The 2054-nt window shown below is 36.3% G+C and overlaps 1 protein-coding gene across 1 annotated transcript in view; it reads left to right on the top strand.

Annotated features, from left to right (window-relative positions):
- The window catches only part of PRKG2 (protein kinase, cGMP-dependent, type II), an 85315-nt gene that overhangs the window by 8746 nt on the left and 74515 nt on the right, over positions 1–2054 (top strand). Inside the window, exons 3-4 of the mRNA XM_012647143.1 lie at positions 261–357; positions 675–738. Coding sequence (XP_012502597.1) covers positions 261–357; positions 675–738 — 161 coding nt within the window. The remainder of the gene's footprint in view (positions 1–260; positions 358–674; positions 739–2054) is intronic.

The raw sequence follows: 2054 nt of genomic DNA, 5'->3' as shown, positions 1-2054 counted from the left end.
GTACACCCCCATGTGATTTCCGGGCTCCCCCTTTCCCTCTCCGTGCGGGAAGTCTGCATTCTGAAGTTTTGTGATCATTCCCTGGATATTCTTTATAATTTTGCCTGTAGCTTGATTTAGCCTGTTTTTGAACTTTATACATGCCTCCGGCTGCCATTAATTTTAAAAATGGTACAGTATGACTAATAATCAAAGATAATTTCGGTGCTAATTCTCACATTCTTCCCCACTCTGGGATTTAGTCTTTACTTAACTACAAGGCTGTAGACAAAAATCTGATCGTCCACTGGAAGCAGAGCTCCTTGCCCAGGCTAATAGAGGAGATATTAAGATCTGGAGAGGAACACATTTCAGGGTGTGAGTCGCTTTGGAAACCAACAATAAATGCTGGGTTTTTTTCCCCTAAATAGACAAAAATGTGATTCCCCACCATATGGTATCTTACCATTTTCATTTATTTGCCTGTGATACTTATCTGTGATTACATATATAATTTCCAGTGTATATGAAATTCAGTTATTTGTGTGTTTTCGGTTATTTGGATGCTGACTTTGGAAAAATTAAAATGCATTACATTTTTAAAATTGCATGTAAGGATTTTAGAATCTACATATATGTGTGTATTCGCAGTTTAATTCAGGAAGTTAATTAAAGGTTTCTTTTTAATTTTGAAGTGTATCCTTGCTAAAGAATTTACCCGAAGATAAATTAACCAAGATCATCGACTGCCTGGAAGTGGTAAGAAATTTTTAAGTAAAAAATAAAATTTTATTAGAAGATTTTAGAATCTATTCATATTACTAGCACTGTAAATAAATAAAAAGGAAAAGATGATAGATCACCAGTCTACAGAGAGGAAGAGCCTTTTTCTATTGTGATAAAACTTAGGCCAACTTAGGCACCGAATTAGAGTCTGGAAAGGGTTTAGATTCTTGAAATGTATAAAAGGAAATTGGATTTGCATGTGTAAAGCGAAATTTGATTTACATATTTTAATCTTTTAGTGTATATTTTATAAACTAATCTGCCTTACTCAAGAGGCATTTGATTTTCTACAATTTAACATCACAATCCCTTACAGAATTTTCGTAGTATAAAAAAGTCAGTGATGCGTAATTAGGAAATGAAGCAGAGAAAGGGTGTGTTGGTCCTTTTGGTGACAAGCCTCTGAATCAGACTACGACACACTTTATACTTGAGCACTCTAGGCTGCGATAATATATTTTAAAAAACCGCACTCGAGAAGCACTTTATCTATTTTAACATCTCGGGGGAAACGGCATGTTGGAATGTGTTCAAAAAGTCGTTTTAGGCATCGCCCAGATGGTTGGTTCTCGTCCAAGACTAGTCAAGTTTTTTCATGAATAATGCTTTTCCGACACGTACCTTGGATTCTAATGATATGCGTTTTCTGAAAGCCTCTTCAGATTTCAGAGATTAAAATTCAAAGCCAATAAGCTCTCTCACTTTTTTGGGGGGTCAGTTTCATTGCACCCCAATTGGTTTTTGGGGATTTTAAGGGGGGGAGGGATTGTTAAAGGATTCCCTTCCGGCTTTTAGGTTTTTTTAAGGTTTTTTTCGTTGGGGGGGAAAAAAAAAACCCTACGATGCTGATTGTTGACAGATTCATGCCTCTGACAATCACAATATACAACGTAACTAATATCTGTTGAGAAGGGAGCAGGGACCACTTTATCCTTAAGTGTAAATGACACCAGCTATGTTTCCATTTACAATTCATGGAACCCATCTAGCAGTTTATCAAAGACAGGCTATGATGACACAGTGCCTGGCCTTGTGTCCCCAGGGGGTTCAAATATGAAGTCATTTTCTAGAAGACTGCTTACCCTGCATCTCTCGGGATTGTCCCAATGTAACATAACCCAATCACAGATGTTACAAATTAATAATTCATCTTAATTTCTGAGGGTGTTTTTTTTAAGCCAGAGAGGCCCTATATTTTTTGATAACCAAGGAAATCTGTTTTTAATATAATACTAATAGAGTAGATTCACCAGAGGGGAATTCTATGCTGACAGCAAATATGAAAATTT

The sequence above is a fragment of the Propithecus coquereli genome, unplaced genomic scaffold (assembly GCF_000956105.1).
Source record: "Propithecus coquereli isolate 6110/MARCELLA unplaced genomic scaffold, Pcoq_1.0 Scaffold26, whole genome shotgun sequence".
NCBI lineage: Eukaryota > Metazoa > Chordata > Mammalia > Primates > Indriidae > Propithecus > Propithecus coquereli.
Note: the sequence above shows the minus strand (reverse complement) of the source record. Positions and strands in the feature narration are given on the sequence as shown.